Below are 20,080 nucleotides of genomic sequence, written 5' to 3' on the forward strand. Positions count from 1 at the left end.
TAATTCTCAGACCCGATTCATGTCCTTGTACTTCGATTACATGGCACAGAACATCAATTCATCTACATATAACGTCAACCGTGCTCATCTCTTAGATACTTCTGATCCAACTGTATTTTTCGATACATCCATGAAGGAAGAGATTTGTGGAATTCCGGATCATATTCGCCCACAAGTGGTCCCAAATATTTTCTATAACAAATACCATCAAGTCGACTGCGCCAAAATGTTCTACACTGACGGATCAATTCTCGACGGGTCCACAGGCTTCGGTATCTTCAACGAAAATCTTGCTGCCTCATTCAAACTCAATGATCCTGCTTCAATTTACGTCGCAGAATTAGCTGCCATTCAGTATACTCTCGGGATCATTGACACCCTGCCCTCAGACCATTACTTCATCGTTTCGGATAGTCTCAGCTCCATTGAGGCCATCCGTGCGGCGAAGCCTGGAAAGCACTCACCGTATTTCCTGGGGAAAATACGGGAATATCTGAGTGCTTTATCTGAAAAATCTTACCAGATTACCTTGGTTTGGGTCCCGTCACATTGTTCTATTGCGGGCAATGAGAAGGCGGACTCTTTAGCCAAGGTGGGCGCATTAGAAGGCGACACTTACGAAAGACCAATTTGCTTCAACGAATTTTTCAGTATCTCTCGTCAGAGGACGCTCGATAGTTGGCAAACCTCATGGAGCAATGGGCATCTGGGACGGTGGCTACATTCCATTATCCCGAAGGTATCAACGAATGCTTGGTTTAAGGGGTTGGATGTGAACCGGGACTTTATTCGTACGATGTCAAGGATCATGTCCAACCATTACTCGTTTGACGCGCATCTCCGTCGTATAGGGCTTGCTGAAAATAATCATTGTGTTTGTGAGAACGGCTATCACGACATCGAGCATGTTGTTTGGCTGTGCTCAGAGTACTGTGTTGCCAGGTCCCAACTAATAGATTCCCTTCGGGCCCGAGGTAGATCACCCTATGTGCCAGTCCGGGACGTCCTGGCAAGCCGTGACCACCCCTATATTTTTCTTATCTATATCTTTTTGAAAACCATTGATGTCCAAGTTTAATACATTTTACCCTCTCTCATTCACAGTAGAATCGCACCAACCTATCCCTGTATCTACAATATGGCATTGCTTCACGAGTCTTCGGTGCACACTCTTCTTGATAACCGTCTATCCAGAACATCATGACATACCGCACATGCAGATGATATAGAGTGCCAATAATTATCCGAAATATCGACCCTCCCCTCGCCCCTGCGATTACAGGCTGGAAACTACAACACTACAACAAAGTGTGCATATCCGCCACAATGATCAATCAGCAAACGACGATGTCAATTACACAATATGTATCCCACTTCCTACCTTTTTCCTTTACTAACATAAGAGGGGAGCAAGCCGCCCCTAAATACGGCTTTCCCTTCCCCCACTAACATGTGACATGTAATATAAAAAAAAAATGAATTATCGGCCTCGTTAAGCTACAGCATTTGGGCCTAAATAAACGTATTTTAAGATAAAAAAAAAAAAAAAGTTTTCTCAACAAGCTATCGGCGACAAGGTTCCATAGAAGTGGTGACAGCACACCACCTTGAGGACATCCGCAGACACTCAGTTTCCTCAGCTCTACTTGTCTTAACGATGAGCACAGATGTCGGTTGCTGCTGCTTCCAAAATGGATTCGAAAGACACGTTGTCAAAAGCACCTTCAATATCAAGAAAAACTCCTAAACTTGATTGCTTTTGTGAAAAAGCTTTTTCAATGTTGTAGACAACATTGTGTAACAGGGTGGTAGTAGACTTCGCTGATATGCATGTTGCATTGCATGCAGCGGGTGCTCGCCCAAGCTACCATCCCGAATGTAGTGGTCGATTAAACGTTCCACTGATTTGAGAAGGAAGGAGGTCAGACTGATCGGTCTAAAGCTCTTTGCCTCCTCATAAGTGACGCGGCCACCTTTGGGAATGAATTTGACAGTTATTTCCCGCCACGCTAATGGAATGTATCCTGTTGCACGGCTACAAGTAAGAACCTTTTTCAAAATATGCTTGAAGTGTTCATATCCTTTTTGTAGTAGAACTGGAATAATTCCGTCCTTTCCCGGAGACTTATACGGAGTAAAACTTTCAATCGCCCATTTGATCGATTCGGTTGTCACAATTCTACGAGCAAATGCCCAAGAATCAGAACTGCCTGAAAAGAACTCAGGGGCAGTCGTCAGTGATGGCTCCGTACAACCTGGAAAGTGTGTGTCAAAAAGACAGTTGAGTACTACATCTTCGTCAAACGAGTATTCACCATTAGCAGTTCTAATGGAACTGACATGAAAGTCTTTCGATTTCGAAAGTAACTTATTTAATCTACTAGTCTCGTTGAGACTTGAGACATTTGTGCAGAGGCTTTTCCAACCACTTCGCTCAGAGGATCGAAGGGCATTTCTGTATGCTTTGCGAACCAACTTAAATGCCTCCGACCCGTCCCTGCGTCTGCGATTCCAAGCTCTCCTACATAACTTTTTGAGTCGAACAAGTTCGGTATTCCACCAAGGTGTTCCTCTAGAAGCACGCATAACTCGAAGCGGACAAGCCTCTTGGTATGCTGCTATTATGAGTGAGCTTGTTTTATCCACGACCTCATCCAAATCACTTGGAGATTCAATCGTCGGAAGATACCCATGAAACCTAGTCGCCAAGCCCTCTTCGTAGAGGTCCCAGTTCGTAGATTTGGGATTACGATAGGTGACGATATCTAGCGAGACGTTTAAATGATCAAAGACGATGTACTTATGATCAGATAACGACGGTTCGAGCTCGTTTGGTACGAGCCAGTTTGTCAACTCATGCGTAATACTGTCAGAGCAGAGAGTTACATCTAACACCTCTTCTCTGCCAGCTCGTGCAAAAGTTGGGCGGTTTCCTGCATTAAGAATGTGCAGATTTGTACTACTTAAGTATTACATCAATTCGGTGCCTCTCAAATTGATATCAGAGCTGCCCCAAATTATGTGGTGGGAATTTGCATCGCTGCCGATTATGAGAGGAAACCCATTTCTGCCACAGTATGATACAACCCTTTTGAAATCATCAGAAGGTGATGGTTCATTATGCGGCAAATATGCCGAACAATAGACGTATTTCTTGTTTATGTTGTCAACAGTCATATTTACCATGACAGTACAAATATCACGAGTTGTGAGGTCCGATATAAGACAAGCGTCAATAGCACTTTTCGCAAGTATACATGCACGAGGCATTTCACGTGGATTTGTCATGCCATTTTTGTTGAAAGCTACGAAGACGGGGTTAAGTAGCTTTCCAACATAGAAGTTTCCTTTATAGAAATACGGTTCTTGAACCAAAGCTATGGAAGCTTTCCCTTCCTGCACAAGGCGAGATAGATTCATAGTTGCTGTACGTTTATGCTGAAGATTAATTTGTGCTACTCTAACCGTATTCGATTACAGCACTACACATTTCATCATCAGCACTTGTTTTACAGCAACTAGAAGATACCAAACACGTTGGCTTATAATCGCATATAGCGAACCCCGAAATGGGTATTAGGGACATGAATATCATTTGAATCCCACGATTTGCGAAGAAACGAACGTCCACTGTGTCAGAGATTCGCATAACACAGCAAGGGTAAGACCCACGACACTCCGTGCGCGACTGGCATATTTTAGTCCTGCCAGCCATTCAGTCCTCGGCACGGAGTAACACCTTGACTTGAGGACTCCTGTTTTCAGTCGCCTCCTACGACATGGGAACAGGAACCCAGTGGATTAATTCTTGGTTGACATACTTCAACCCGCCGGATGCCACACGGCCTCTAGGCTGGTTTTGTCCGAAGAAAGATAATAGAATTATCAACCTCCTAGTGGACCACAGCCAGTTACTGGGGAGTTCGCCCGGCTCTTCCCAGGCTCCGTTCGCCATTGAGAATATTTTAAACCACCTCAACAATTTTACCCATAGCACGGGTCGCATGACACTATGGAATTGGGGTTCCCTGTTTGGTGTTACCACCGGAACAGGTAGTCCGTAGTGTAATTCTTAGCCGGTTCAAACAACCACTACCGACACTACACGGTTTATCTAGGCTGTTCGGAGAAAGAAGCTGACATTGATGGACAGCTCCCATAGATGGCCGAACAGCCGGCTTCTTCCAAACCATGCAGTCTCCTTGTAATTTAATAAAATGTTAATAAAACATCTAAATTCCTCAATCAATGTATTGTGGTGGAAAAACTGAATTTTCCTAAAGGGGTTATGTATATTGTACTGAGCCAAAAATCGAAATTTTTTTTGAATCGATTTGAAGTTTATACTTTACTCAAATTTCCAACGCGACTAAGAAATCAACGCTTTTTCTTGAAAAGGGCGATACTAGCAGTGATACCATTCAAAGAAAATCAACAGTGAATATTTCCAGACTTGGTTTTATTTCCTATTTAAGAACTATTGTGTTTTTTACATCCTAGATTGCATGATTCAGTGATCGAAACCCAAAACTTCATGAAGTATTTGAAAATATTAAACTAAAATTTGTGCTATTGAAATTGACAAACTGATAGTATATATATATATATATATATATATATATATATATATATATATATATATATATATATATATATATATATATATATATATATATATATATATATATATATATATATATATATATATATATATATATATATATATATATATATATATATATATATATATATATATATATATATATATATATATATATATATATATATATATATATATATATATATATATATATATATATATATATATATATATATATATATATATATATATATATATATATATATATATATATATATATATATATATATATATATATATATATATATATATATATATATATATATATATATATATATATATATATATATATATATATATATATATATATATATATATATATATATATATATATATATATATATATATATATATATATATATATATATATATATATATATATATATATATATATATATATATACCACTTCGACTGCGTAGGTGTGACTCATGACATCGCGAATCATGAGTGGAGATGCTCGAAATGCCGGAGTGTTCCAGCTCCTACGGATGATGAACCCGATGCGGATAATGTGCCACATATACCCACCTCGCCACAGGTATCGTTTTCAGCTAATGGAAAACAAACAGACGAAGGCGCTCCAACATCCCAGTTGCCAGCAGAGCTGCAACTGCTTGAGGAAGAATACGCACTTGAGAGAAGATTCCTTCGAAGAAAGTACCAACTAATGATGACGATCGGAGCTGCAACAGCGGGTGTTGACACCACGATTCTTCGACCCCAACATCACTCATCTCCTCTACCACCGCGTCCAAGCGCTCCCATACTTCATCCCGAGGATCATTTGCTCGAAACAGCCACAGCGAATGAAGCAGCATTGCTTAATCAAAGCCAAATCGCTGCCCGCCACGCTGTTTCTAAAGAGCTTCCTATATATAGTGGTAACCCTGAAGAATGGCCCCTATTTATCGCTACCTTTGAGAATACAACACGATTGTGCGGGTACACATCCGAGGAAAACATGGCTCGGCTGCAGCGATGCCTTAAAGGTAAAGCTCTAGAGGCCGTCAGATGCCCGCTTCTACATCATTCGAACTTGGGTCACGTGATGTCGACGCTTAAGATGCTATTCGGTCGGCCTAAAATCATTGTCTACTCATTAGTGCAGAAGATAAACCAAATACCATCACCAAGAGCGGATAAATTGAATTCGATAGTTGATTTCGCTCTAGCGGTACGTAATATGGTGGCTACAGTGCAGGCATGCAACCTAGAGGAACACCTCTGTCACATCTCTCTCCTGCAAAACCTAGTGGCTCGACTGCCGCCGATGATTAAACTCACCTGGGCAACCCATCGCCAAAACTTGCGGCGGATCACACTTACCGAGTTCAGTGACTGGTTGTATACTCTAGCAGAAGCTGCCAGTATGGTGACAGTACCTTTCCTACCAAATGTCACCGAAAATAATTCTCGGCGGGGAAGAAAAGACGACGGATTTATTAACGCTCATTCCGTAAACGCGCTAGATTCACTATCAAGTGAACCGGCATGCGCCGAATGTACTATTTGCCAAGGAAGTTGTACGTCAGTGGAGAGTTGTAAACAGTTTGCGCGTTCAGATCACTCCGCTCGGTGGGCCCTTCTGCGGGAACACAAGCTATGTCGCTGTTGCTTACGAGCTCATAGAGGTCTATGTAAATTTGGGAAACCATGCGGAAAAAAAGGGTGCCTTTACAAACACCACCGTCTGCTTCATAACGATGCCAAAGATAAATACGACAATGCCCAGCTTACCCAAACACAAGCAAATGTGAACAGCCCTAGCAATCCGGTTCCCAATGATTTTGCCTGCAATACTCACCGTGTGAACGGAAGGTCCGTGTTATTCAAATACCTTCCCGTGACGCTGTATAACCAGGGATTATCCATAAACACCTACGCCTTCGTAGACTGCGGATCATCCCTAACCTTGTTAGAGGAAAGCCTTGCAACTGAGCTTAACCTTCACGGAGAAAAGCACCCGCTATGCTTGCGCTGGACTGCCGATACCTGCCGCTACGAGGATTCATCCATTAAAATCACGATGGACATATCGGGGTCCCGCAGCTCCAGCAGAAAGTACCTTCTTTCTGACGTCTATACAGTAAAGGAGCTAAATTTACCCACTCAATCCTTGTCGGCCGAGGAGCTTTCAAGAAAATATAGCCACCTTAAGGGAATACCAGTGGACTCATACGTTGATGTTCAACCCAGAATCCTTATTGGTATGAATAACATACGTGTCGTACATCCGCTGCGCAGTCGTGAAGGGAACGAACATGAACCGATAGCAGCAAAAACGCGTCTTGGGTGGATGGTTTATGGTACTAGTTTGATACACGCTGCCGTTGCTGGACCTGCTCGTAGCTACCACATATGCTCCCATTCATACAACGACAACGTTCCCACGGACAATTATCTTGACGCCGCCGTGAAAAACTACTTTGCTCTTGAAAGCTTGGGAATCGTCAAACCCGAAAAGGCATTGCTTTCTTCAGAAGACGAGCGAGCCATGAAGAGTCTTCGTTGTAACACAATATTAAAAAACGGTCGCTATCAAACAAGTCTCCTATGGAAATATGACGACGTGCGCTTTCCGGACAGCAAGCCAATGGCAATACGGCGACATCACTGCCTTATGAAGAGATTGCAACGTGAACCAGAATTGGGAAACATACTGCAAAATAAGATTGCTGATTATATAACAAAAGGATACATCCGAAAGCTAACACCAGATGAATCTATGATGCCCACAGACCGCGTATGGTATTTACCTATATTTCCGGTATTCAATCTAAATAAACCGGGTAAAGTACGCATCGTTTGGGATGCTGCAGCGACTGTTGGTGGGGTCTCATTAAACTCTGTTCTCCTAAAGGGACCGGATCTGCTGACATCCCTACCGTCAGTACTATACAAATTTAGAGAACGTCGAGTGGCGATATGTGGTGATATCCGCGAAATGTATCACCAAGTGTTGATAAATGACGCTGACTAACACTGCCAGAGATTCATGTGGTGCGATGATATGAAGACCGGCGAACCCAGCGAATACGTCATGAGAGTTATGACGTTTGGAGCAACTTGCTCTCCCAGCTGTGCTCAGTTCATAATGAACAAAAATGCGACACGGTTCGAGCAGCAATATCCTAACGCGGTAGAGGTGATCCGACATCGACACTATGTTGACGATATGCTTGCTAGTGTTGATACTGAGGAGGAGGCGATTGAGCTAGCATCGAACATCCGTTTCATCCATCAGCAGGGCGGCTTTGAGATGCGAAACTGGATGTCGAATTCACCATCAGTACTACAAGCTCTGGATGTCAGACCAACTTCAGAGAAGAGCCTGGACACACATCCCGATCTTGGCTTCGAGAAAGTTCTAGGAATGTGGTGGAGCACTGTTAGCGATGAGTTTCGATATAAAGTGGCCACAGGTCGCAACCAGGAGTTGCTCTCTGGAGCGAAACGACCAACAAAACGTGAAGTTCTAAGCACACTGATGTCCACCTATGATCCTCTCGGTCTGATAGCGAACTACATGATGTTTTTGAAAACGCTTCTTCAGGAAATTTGGAGAACCGGAACTGGTTGGGACGAATCGATTGGTTAAAGGGAAGTGGAAAAGTGGAATCTCTGGTTGAGAATTCTACCGCAAGTAGAGTCGGTGCGAGTTCCTAGATGCTATCATAGCTTCAACAGTAATAGTAGCCGAAGAACAATCGAGCTGCATACATTCGTGGACGCTAGCGAAACTGGGATCGCTGCCGTCTCGTATTTTCGTTTCGAGGAGAACGATCACATTCACTGTGCATTGGTGGGAGCCAAAACGCGAGTGGCTCCGTTGAAATTTATCTCAATCCCTCGTCTTGAACTGCAGGCAGCGGTGATCGGAGTGCGTTTGGCTCAGAACATTCAGCAGAGTCACACCTTTGAAATCATGTGCTGTCATGTGCTGGCTTCACTCCGACCATCGTCGCTATTCGCAGTTCGTCGCCTTCCGTGTGGGAGAAATTTTAGAATCCACCGACATCACAGAGTGGAGATGGCTACCTGGGAAACTAAACGTCGCCGATGATGCCACGAAATGGCAACGCTTGCCAGACCTCGATGAAAACGGTCGCTGGTTCAAAGCACCATCATTTCTCTGGGGACCACAATCTGGATGGCCGGAGTCGTCAAACAACGTTGGTACAACAATCGAGGAGATTCGATCGAGTTTGTTATTCCATTCTGAAAACCTGTCAGGCGATATCTTACAGCCAGAAAGCTTTTCTAGCTGGAAACATCTGGTCCGCCTAACAGCGTTCGTTCAACGGTTTCCTTTAAATGTTAGGCGCAAACAAGCAAAAAAAGGGCAGTCATAGGTCCACTTACACGCTAGGAACTAGTGGAAGCAGAAAGGTTTCATTTCAAGCGAGCTCAAGAAAAGGTCTACGGAAAAGAGATTAAAATTCTGTCAGTGAAAAACGACGCGACTAGTCAAAGGAACTTACCCAAGCAAAGTGGGCTCTACAAATTATGTCCATTTATGGACAACAACGGTGTTATGCGCATTCACAGTCGGATTGATGAAAGCGATTTCGCTGGAGAATATACAAACTATCCTGTTGTACTACCACGTGACCACATCGTCACAAAGCTCATCCTGCAAGAAGTTCACCAGCGGTATCATCATCAATGTCAGAGAACGTTCATCAATGAAGTCAGTCGAAAGTACTACGTTCCGCGCGTACATACTGTATGCTGGAGAGTTCGACAAGAGTGTCAACGCTGCAAGATCCGGTCTGCGAAGCCTAATCCACCAGCTATGGGGAATCTACCAAAGGTCCGATTAGCAGCTTTCGTCCGTTTTCCTACATGGGCGTGGACTACTTTGGCCCCATGACCGTGGTAGTTGGTCGCCGATCGGAGAAACGATGGGGTGTCCTTATGACCTGTTTAACAACTCGGGCAGTTCACACATCGAGTTGGCTCATTCGCTGTCAGCGGACTCATGCATAATGGCTCTTCAGAATTGCATATCGCGAAGAGGAACTCCCATTCAAATAATAAGCGATCGTGGTACAAACTTTATTGGAGCTAATAAAGAGCTGAAAAGGGCACTCGCTGATTTAGATCAGGACAAGATGATCGCAGAGTTTACAACACCTGCAACCTCCTGGAGCTTTAACCCACCAGCTTCTCCGCACATGGGTGGCTGCTGGGAGTGACTAATCCAATCGGTAAAAAAAATTCTTGCGGAAATTCGACCATCACGGCTTCCCACGGACGAGGTGTTGAGGAACACTCTACTGGAAATTGAAAATATTATCAACAGCAGACCGCTAACTCACGTACCGATCGATCACGAGTCGTCCCCGGCTTTAACACCCAATCATTTTCTTATTGGGTCATCAAATGGGTCAAAGCCGCTAGTTCCATATAACGATTGTGTCACGGCTCTACGTCAAACCTGGAAAGTGTCACAAATGTTAGCGAATACGTTCTGGAAACGTTGGGTGTCAGATTACTTGCCTACGATCACTCGTAGAACTAAATGGTTCCTACCGACTAAGCCAATAGCTGATGATATTGTGATCATAGTCGATCCCAACCTACCCAGAAATTGTTGGCCGAAGGGGAGAGTAGTAGCAGTAAAACCATCTAAGGACGGACAAGTACATTCAGCGCCGGTCCAGACGGCTTCAGGACTTTACGAAAGGCCGGCAGTGAAGTTGGCGGTACTTGACGTCGGTGCAAATTTAAGTAGCCTGAACCAGGGTCCAACTACTGGGGAGGATTGTTGCGCGCACCCCTCGTGCGACAACGTACCTTGTATCCAGAAACCTTGACCTGACGAATAGGGATGAAAGACGACAAATGTCATCGGACGAGGAAGCAAACGTTGTCTGCAGTGTCATTTCCTTGAGTCCGCCTGCTGAGTTTACACGAGGTTTTTTGGTAACGCCAATTAGTTTGGAATTTAGTCTATATATTTCTAATCGTTCGACCAAGTTCGATCACTGATATCGCTATATTTAAACTTTATAATCAAGATAATAATATTTGTAATTCATTGAAGATTCAAAATTAATATTGTATTAAGTTCAGGATTGCGAGTAGTTGAGGTTAGCTTTGCCTGCGTTCGACAATCGCGCTATATCGGCCTGAAAGCTAAGGATATTTTTCCTTGACGTTATCCCAGGCTTCTCCCGTTCCGGACAACGAGAGATAGAGACCTACAAAACGTAAGTCCTTCGCAATTGCAAAGATAAATAATTAAAATTCCTATTATGAATTTGCAGGAGATTTTAATTCGAGTGAATAAAGAATTTAAAATAACGGAACCCGTTTCTCTGTTGCTGGCACAACATATATATATATATATATATATATATATATATATATATATATATATATATATATATATATATATATATATATATATATATATATATATATATATATATATATATATATATATATATATATATATATATATATATATATATATATATATATATATATATATATATATATATATATATATATATATATATATATATATATATATATATATATATATATATATATATATATATATATATATATATATATATATATATATATATATATATATATATATATATATATATATATATATATATATATATATATATATATATATATATATATATATATATATATATATATATATATATATATATATGTATATATATATATATATATATATATATATATATATATATATATATATATATATATATATATATATATATATATATATATATATATATATATATATATATATATATATATATATATATAGTCCCTTTGGCGATTGTTTACTTTTTCGGTCCCACCTATCAGCATTGAAGTATCGCCCTTACGTTTTTTTAATATAACAATTTTACAATTGGTGGGGGTTTGGAGAAAATCGATCTTACTGTCCAAACGGCATAATTCCGAAACTGTAATTTTTGAGGTTTTAAATTTATGCAGAATAAATTTTTCAGAAAATAGTAGCAGAGTTCGTGTCTTTAGCGAATTTGTTGAGGCTTTATTATAGACATGAATATTAACCTGAGTAAATTCGCCATAAAAAATATTTTACCAAATGACGCGCTGTTTAACGTTTGTAAAACTCATCGAAGATACTAAACCTCCGAAATTGGCGGTTTCAAAATGATGCTATCTTGACCTTAAATTACTGTTTTTGATCATTTGACCTATACATATAATTGGTCATACAAAAAAAATCAAATTCTCATCAAAATCGATCAGGACCTGCCAGAGTCGAATGGAAATCGTCATTTTTCATAAATTTCTCTCTTCATTCGGAAAGTGTTATCCTCATTATTAATCATATTACGTTTTCGTCTCAACGCGACACATTCCCAAAATAAAAACCTGTTTTAATCCACCTAGTGGTGCAATTGTGCTTTTCTCATTTGTCCAGACTACGATTCCATGTTCAATGCAATGGTGGAAATGAATATTACATGTTCAGTACGATTTGCACATACACACAATGGATCGACAGCCACGATCTTGAGATACTATGTGATACTGAAACATTGCTTGAAACCAGCGGCGGATCATGGAGAAAAATTCGGGAGGTCCAGGTCCTGCCGAAAATTTTCAACGTGTTAAAAAATTTTAAACTAGTTTTAATTTTAAAGTAGCAACCCCTCACTGCATACTCCCTCCGGGCCGAGTGATTGCATAACCTTTCTATATGAGAAAGGCAAAAATGTACCAAAGTCCAAAGAAGTCAATTTTTGTCAAACATCTCAATGTTTCATGCATTTTAAAGTCATTTGGCATCAAAATACAAATTTGATTTTGAAAATATTTCATTTCAGTTTATACGGGAATTTGTTGTGTGATTGTACTCTTCAACTCGTAATCCCGGAACCGGAAGTCCAATCAATAAAAACTCAATAGCAGCCGATGGAAAGGTTGTACCTTTCATTTGAGACTAACTTTGTGCAAATCGGTCCAGCCATCTCTGAGAAACAGAGGTCACATTTTTTTCCACATACACACATACACACACATACATACACATACAGACATTTTCCAATCTCGACGAACTCAGTCGATTGGCATATGACACTCGGTTCTCCGGGTCGGAATTTGATTGACGAATTTTAGAGTGAATGAGAAAGGCAAAAACATTTTTAGCAAATGTTGAAAGTTATGCATTTTTTTGGGGAGCAGTTCTATGTTTTATAGACATTAAATCAATTTTAACTTCGCTTTCTGTTAAATAAAGACCCTCATTACAGTTCATCTCTACAAAAGCGAGCTCAATATGAAAAGAAATCTGAGGATTATGATTGATTACAGAACTCTGGAATTTTCTATTGGAATGTTTTCAGGCAGGAATTTAATATTTATGCTATTAGACAACTGTGAAATCAAGACCAATAGATCAGTTACATATCAGGACCCCATTCCGAAAATTTATCAAAAGTCCTCATGATGTTTACAACAACAGGTTATCAATCTATGGATCAGATAATTGTTATTGTAATATTGAATTAAATCAGTCTGCATCAATCAATTTTCAACTTCAATTCAATTTTTTTTTGGTGTTGTGGGGGGGGGGGTATGGTGTTAAAGCCCAAAACCTTCTCTTGGCTACGCCTACACTTGAAGTTATTTATTTCGTTTTTCATTTTCCGACATGTTTCAGATCGATCCGATGGTTATAAGTTTTTACATTGATAAGTTATCAAGTTCCTTCCAGATAACTTGGAAGTGTTCGGTGATTATTTCTAGCGGTTGTAGATAGAAAAATGAAATACAAAATTCGTTTTATCGAAATAATGTTTGGCTTATTTCAATGGATTATTACTATATTGAACAATAAATAGGCGACAAATAGTAATCAATAAACAACAAGCCATAACTTTTAAAGTATTCAAAATAGATATGTGAAGTCTTCAGTAAAGTTATTCGCAAAAGTAAGAGCTACAAATTTGCTGAAGACATCATTTCGATATAATCACTTCCAAGAAAATTTGTGAAAATATCTCACTCATAGGGGGATTAATCAGCAAAAGCACAATACCAAAAGAAAGGGCATATTGCCTCCATTAAATTCTCCGAAGATACTATTGACCTAAAATAAGCCGTTTTGGCGTTAATAATAGATTACATGTTTTTGGTTATATTTCTGGCAATGGGAAATGATAAAAATCTTTCGTCCGCATTTAATGTTAAATATCTCTTTTGATAATAGTCCGATTTCAACAATCTATAGCTTGTTCGAAAGGTATTTGTTAAAGATGTCTAAAAACATATAAATTGTTAATCTATATTGTCATTTTCGCCAGATAATTTAAAAAAACTGCAAAAAACGCCATTTTTGCGCATTCAAACATTCATATCTTGGAAACTTAACATCAGAATCAAAAACAAATTAATAGCGTTCATACTGTTTTTTAGTTCTTTCATTTAAAATTGGTTTGGATAAGATCGGTTCAGCCATTGCTGAGAAACACGAATGAGAATTTGTCCGTTACATACACACACACAGACACACACACAGACATTGTCCCAAATCGTCGAGCTGAGTCGATTGGTATATAAGACTCGGCCCTCCGGGCCTCGGAAAAAATCTTGAAAGTTTGAGCGAATTCTATACATTTCTTTTATAAGAAATGTAAAAAAAGAAAAAAAATCATGTCCAAGTTTGAAAAAAAATAGATTTGTTTTAAACTTTTCAATATTTTCCATAAAACCAATACGTTGAGTAAGTATTAATATACTTAATCCGAAAGCTGTGAGAAAGGCGCACATTTCAAGTCTTGGGAACTTTTTGGTATCTTCTTTAGTTTTAACAGTACGAGCGATTGAAAAAAGTAGGTTGTTTTCAAATGGTGAAATTAAACACAAAAAATTTCGAAAGTCTCGACAACACAAAAAATCTCGAAATAAAAAAATACGTGTCGAATATTTTTGACTACTAAACCGAGAAAAAAAAATATCTGGACAAAAAATTTTTGTCCAGATTTATATATATATATATATATATATATATATATATATGTATATATATATATATATATATATATATATATATATATATATATATATATATATATATATATATATATATATATATATATATATATATATATATATATATATATATATATATATATATATATATATATATATATATATATATATATATATATATATATATATATATATATATATATATATATATATATATATATATATATATATATATATATATATATATATATATATATATATATATATATATATATATATATATATATATATATATATATATATATATATATATATAGTTTTTGAACATTTTGTGTAAAAAATCTATTTGTCTTAAAAACCTCTAACTTAAAAAATATACTTTGTATTTTAAATCTATTAAATCCATTCGAAAGGTGAAATATTTCCTATTGAATGGTGTTCTCATATCTTTCAGTTTATTAGTTTTAATTACCTTTTAGTTGTAAAGTAGTTAAAAGTTAGTGTTTTTGAGGCGGTTTTCGTTAATTTACTCAAAATGATGAATTATGATTATAGCAATATCTATTATCCATCATTTTGAGAAAAATTAACGAAAACCGCCTCAAAACACTAACTTTTATCTGCCAATATGGCATCATCAATTGAAAAAAAATTGTCGCCAACTTCAAAGTTGCACCGACTAAACTGAGCCTGCCAGTGATCGCAGTATTCATAATAAAAAATCTCGCTATTGAAGCGACTAAACTACAGCACTTGCAAGTCAGCAACGGACGCGTCTTCGTGGGCACCGATTCCACTCAAACAGCACAGGCCATAGCGCAAGAACACAACATGAAACACCAGCTAGAACAAGACGGGAAAACCTACAGCATTCCACTTTCAATGGAAGATGGATCTATTGCGGTTAGAGTTCATGACCTCCGCCCGAACACAACTAACAGACAGCTAGCATACCGGATGCGTGAGTACGGTAATATCATCTCAATCCGTGATGAAGTTTGGAAAGATTTCTTTCCTGGTGTTCCAAATGGAATGAGGATTATGCGTATGAAACTATCAAAACCGATACCGTCATATGACACGACTATGACTCTCATAACCTACAAAGGTCAAGTCGCCACATGTAAACATTGCAACCGAAGAGTTCACTTTGCTCAAATGTGCTCTGAGTATGCAAAATCATTGAAGCCGTGCGTCAGCGGTCGTCTGACACTAGCCGAAATCGTGAAAAAACGGCGACAGTCGGTCATCTCCGCAGCAGACTTTTCGTCAGCCAAATAGCGCCAGCTTCGCAGGGTTGAAAAAGGGTGCGCCTCACCATGGGTCAGACGTATCGCTGGCTGGAAGTGATACCGTAATGGTAGCCGAACCATCACCTGAAAACAGTGATCAGCAGCAACAAGAGACTATCAGTATTTCCCAAGCCACGAATGATCATCAAATCGTAAACGTTTCGAACTCCTTTGCCGGCTTCGCAGACGAAAGCAACGATTTAACTGCAGAGAAAAACAAAACCAGCACAGTGAATACAAAAAGACCGGCATCACATCTTGAAAATAGAAGAGATAACGAAAAAAGACCGTCCCGGCATGACACAAGACTAGAGCCACATCTCACTCGATCGACTTCACGCCACAAACAATAAGTAGGGAAGGAAACCTAAATCAGCCCTATCATAGCAGCGCCAAAAATCGAATGTGAAAACTTTTTTTCTCCGGTAAGCACCTTGAACAGTATATATTCAGCCGTAGCAAATCTCGATACTGCCGCTCTCAGCGAAATTTTACCTTCATCAGCTTGTACTGCTGCTGATGTACCCGGCGAGCACCGATCTCGTCAATACAACAATAATACGTCGCTGCAAAATCCTTCGCCAGTGTTATCTATAGTTGGGCCCATCACTGCAAGAAAAAAAGTATTATCTTCTTACCTGCTCCCGTCGCCAATGTAGTGCGCAATTACCCTCTCGAAGGAAAATTGACAAACTATCCGTCTCATCACCGTAGCAATAAAAAGAATCTGCAAGCAGAGCATCTGGCTGCCCCGGTAAGCATTTTGGACAGTATATGTCCCAACGAAGCAAACGTCGATACTGCTATCCTCAGCAAGTTTTTAACGTTCCTAGCTCCCCCGATGCCGCTGAGCCCTGCCGCTATTCGTCGCGTCATCAAAATATAAAAAAAATGCAAAACGCAATATTGCATTGCAGCAGTTATACTCGTCAACCATCAGCCCAGTTTGTGCAACATTGTAATGATTAAGCAAGCGCCCGTCATCAGGCAAATTTTGACTAGCTACTCGCCTCAACACTGCAGCAACGAACTGGATGTGCAAGCAGCGTCCTTTGCTTTCCTGCTTCTATCGCTCCTAGCGTACGTCGCCACCGCAACAACACCCATCAGCTGTCCATCCTGTCGGGGCAATCGATCGATGTCTTTGGAATTGTCCGACTGCTGTGATGGAACTTCACATAAAACGATTATGCCAGCAGCGATTTCAGCTTCCTCGGTAAGCATTTTGAAAAGTATATGTCCCGCCGAAGAAAATTTCGATAGTACCACTGTTCGGATTATCAAATGATCAACTACGCGATTGAACAGAAGATTGACTGAATTTAATTAGCTCGTTGGATTTCGGACACAAAACTAGATAGATGCTATTGGTCTGATAATGTATATTCGACTGAAGAGAGAGATCGGTTCTGGCTGTCCTATACCCTTATATATATGATCAGTACAGAGGTAGGTAAATGCAAAACGGAATCGGAAAGCTTTCTGCACGATCGGATTCGATTGCAATAGATAAGTGTGATAAGGTAGGTATGATTGTGCGTACGATTAAAGAGATCAAAACTATTGCTCTCTGGCGGGCGTAATAGGGTAAACCCGAATTGATTCCTAAACATAGACCGGCCACCGTTGAAAACAAAGTTTTTAACCTACACTACTCTATCGTAATACAGCTTACATACTATATAATAATTCAATAATTTTGTATTTAGTTTAACATCGTATCCATCCACGTGACTGCTCGGTTTGTTGTTTACATCTGCAATCGCCGATACTCGTGATCAGCTGGTTCATTCCACGATGTGCTCCTCTGGATTAGCTGTTATCTGCTTCGGGTCCATTGACACGTCTGCTGCTATTCTTCCTTTCGTCTTGTCGTTACCGGCTCTGTGGTTGTGGGTCGAAGCGCAAAGTGCTTGGGGTTGAGGGTTAAAGCACGGGTGCTCGTGGTTATGGGTTGGAACATGGCATCACATCCGTCAGCTACGATGGAGGACAAACATTTCATTAGCTTATTGCAAATTCATATATAAAACATACTCGCATGGTCCGAGGGCCCTCGAGCCCTCGGTCGTTGCGCAGTGCGGACATTGCGATGGAAGTTGGATCAAAGGTCATCAAGATCACCGCGAGCGGTCCACTGCGATGACTGTCGAATAGGCAACACGCAAATTTTGGAAATGGCGCGCCTATATTATCCATCCTGCGTTTTGACTACAACGACTCGGATGTTGCCGTCGTCCGCTCTGAACATGTGAACCACCCTCCCGAAACGCCATTTAAGGGGTGGCAGGTTTTCATCTTTTACCAGGAGCATTGTTCCGATGGCGATCTTGTCCATTTGGCGGGTCCACTTTGTTCGCGGTTGCAGTCCGGACAGGTACTCGGTACTCCAGCGCTTCCAGAGTCTTCGGACAAATTCCTGTACCACCTGCCAACGATCTAGTCGATTTAATGGTACTTCTTCTAGTGACGGCTCAGCAATGGCCGTTAGAGGACGGTGGATAAGGAAATGTCCTGGTGTAAGGACATCGAGATCCTCGGGATCAGCGGAGATTTGTGTTAGTGGTCGGGAATTGAGATAACTTTCAACCTGTGCCAGAAGCGTTGTCAATTGTTCGGCTGCTAGGGTAGAATTTCCTAGGGTGGCTCGAAGGTGTGATTTTAGCGACTTGACAGCCGCCTCCCATAGACCACCGAAATTTGGAGAGCGGGGAGAGATAAACTTGAATTCTATTCCGTCATCAGTACATAAACGGGACACGGCGTACTGCATCTGCTGAGAATTGAATCGGTTTGCAAGTTCAGCTAGTTCGTGTGAAGCTCCTTTAAAATTTGTTGCGTTGTCGCACTCTATGAGGCGCGGTTTTCCGCGATGAGCAACAAATCGTTTCAGGGCGGCGATAAATGATCCTGTAGACAGGTCCCCGACCAGCTCTATATAAACTGCCTTCACCGATAGGTAGACGAAAATAGTGACATAACATTTGGTCATTTTCGAGCGTCGTTGAGGATGACGGTAACACAATGGCCCGCAAGGATCGACTCCGGTGCTCACAAAGGGTAGAGTTGGCGATACACGTTTCGGCGGTAAATCACCCATCATTTGTTCCTGGGCGCGTGTGCGACATCTGAAGCAACGTATACAATTATGGACGATTCTGCGAGCGAGGTTTCGAATACGTAGTGGTCAGAATTTCTCCCGAATACTGGCAATTAGGAATTGCGGTCCAGCATGGAACATTTTTTCGTGGTAATGAAGAGCTACCAAATCTGTGAATGGATGTCTTGAAGGTAACACCATCGGATGTTTTCGATCGTATGATATTCGGGTATTTCGAAGCCGACCACGAATCCTGAGGAGCCCATCCAAAACGATTGGAGTATAAGTCTTAAGTGGGGAGTTCGATCCTACGTAGCCTGTACTAGCTATTGATTTGAATTCTTGCGAAAAAACCTCCTGCTGTGCGATTCGAACCAACATTTTTATAGATTCGTCTAGTTCCGTGGGATGTAAAAAGCCTTGCCGACGTTGTGAACGGTTTTGGGGATTTGCATTGTAGTAGAATCTTCGTATCCAGGCTATTAAGCGAACAAGGACAACATACGAAGATCGTAGGGCAAAAATTGGGTTTGGTGGTACAATTTGTACAGCTAGAGAGATTGCACGTTCCTCCAGTTCGGCACTGCTAAATTCCTCGTAGGATTCGAGTGTCATATTTGGCCAAAACCGTGATGGCCGACTAGCCCAATCCGGCCCGTGCCACCAAACTGGAGTTTGCTGAAGTTGCTCGGGATCCATTCTTCGAGATATAATGTCTGCAGGGTTTTCTGTCCCCGGGACGTGTGCCCACATTCCAGCAGCTGTGATGGGTTGTATCTCGGAAACCCGATTCGCCACAAAAGTCTTCCAACGAGACGGCGATGCAGCTAACCAATGTAAAGCGATGGTCAAATCCGTTCAGAAGAACGGTAACTTGGAGTTTGATAGATTCTTGAACTTTCTGGAACAGATGCGCTAATAACAATGCTGCAGAAAGCTCGAGTCGAGGTAAGCATACACGCTTCTGCTTTTCAGTGTCTCCCAGAGGTGCGACTTTCGATTTGGCG

General features: G+C 40.4%; 2 protein-coding genes across 2 annotated transcripts; one reads left to right on the plus strand and one right to left on the minus strand.

Annotated features, from left to right (window-relative positions):
• Positions 1-5,331: 5,331 nt before the first annotated feature.
• LOC131680215 (uncharacterized) lies at positions 5,332-7,641 on the plus strand. The gene has a single exon (XM_058960935.1). The coding sequence runs from the start codon at positions 5,332-5,334 to the stop codon at positions 7,639-7,641; it is 2,310 nt and encodes a 769-aa protein (XP_058816918.1).
• A 10,523-nt stretch (positions 7,642-18,164) lies between these two features.
• Positions 18,165-19,772, minus strand: LOC131680218 (uncharacterized). Its single transcript, XM_058960937.1, has 2 exons — positions 19,579-19,772; positions 18,165-19,101 (listed from the first exon to the last, which is right to left on the minus strand). Exons 1-2 carry the CDS (start codon positions 19,770-19,772, stop codon positions 18,165-18,167), a joined length of 1,131 nt encoding a protein of 376 aa, XP_058816920.1.
• Positions 19,773-20,080: the final 308 nt, after the last annotated feature.

This window comes from Topomyia yanbarensis, chromosome 2 (genome assembly GCF_030247195.1).
Source record: "Topomyia yanbarensis strain Yona2022 chromosome 2, ASM3024719v1, whole genome shotgun sequence".
NCBI lineage: Eukaryota > Metazoa > Arthropoda > Insecta > Diptera > Culicidae > Topomyia > Topomyia yanbarensis.